This window comes from Gekko japonicus, unplaced genomic scaffold (assembly GCF_001447785.1).
Source record: "Gekko japonicus isolate JY-2015 unplaced genomic scaffold, Gekko_japonicus_V1.1 scaffold62212, whole genome shotgun sequence".
Classification (NCBI taxonomy): Eukaryota; Metazoa; Chordata; class Lepidosauria; order Squamata; family Gekkonidae; genus Gekko; species Gekko japonicus.
In genome coordinates, this window is record NW_015233876.1 from 1 (window position 1) to 712 (window position 712).

Sequence of the window (712 nt, forward strand, 5' to 3'; positions counted from 1 at the left end):
CCCGAGCATTTCAATTAGGCTGGTGTGAACGATTCCCCGAGCATTTCTCCATATGTCGTTGACAAATGTGGCAGTGCGGAGGTGAGGACCCGTTTCCTCTGTTAGGCTCCCGGGTGTGAAATGTTGGTTTCTTGATGGTTCCCAGGGGCTGCCTTTGGACGCCTGGTGGGTGAAATCATGGCCTGGCTCTTCCCCGATGGAATACTATTCGACGGCATTCTTTACAAAATCTTACCTGGAGGTTATGCGGTGATCGGTAAGTCCAGCCCTCACTTTCCGCTGTGGCTGGAAGATTTTTCCCCCCAAGCTCTCTCCACTTGTACGATGCTGACTTTCCGCCTCTTTCTCTCCCGTCTGGGAAAGGCGCTGCGGCTCTGACCGGCGCAGTGAGCCACACGGTGTCCACAGCGGTGATTTGCTTTGAGCTGACGGGACAGATCTCTCACATCCTGCCCATGATGGTGGCCGTCATCCTGGCCAACATGGTGGCCCAGAGTTTGCAGCCGAGCCTCTACGACAGCATCATCCAAGTGAAGAAGTTGCCCTACCTGCCGGACTTGGGCTGGAATCAGATCAGGTACATCCGGGGAAAGGATAGAAGGAAGGGGGCAGATTAGGAGATGGTGCAATGGGGGGCGGCGTAGGTGGAGGGGAGAGGCCCAGCTACAAAGAAGAAGCCAGTGCCAGCCCTGTCCTGGATAGCCCAGGCAAG

At 56.0% G+C, this 712-nt stretch overlaps 1 protein-coding gene across 1 annotated transcript; it reads left to right on the forward strand.

Moving 5' to 3' along the window:
* Positions 1–145: 145 nt before the first annotated feature.
* On the forward strand, positions 146–577 carry LOC107125399 (chloride channel protein 1-like; the record flags this gene model as incomplete). The annotated part of the gene is made up of 2 exons (XM_015428827.1): positions 146–256; positions 364–577. Coding segments are annotated over 2 exons (325 nt in total), but the record flags the coding sequence as incomplete, so codon positions are not given.
* Positions 578–712: the final 135 nt, after the last annotated feature.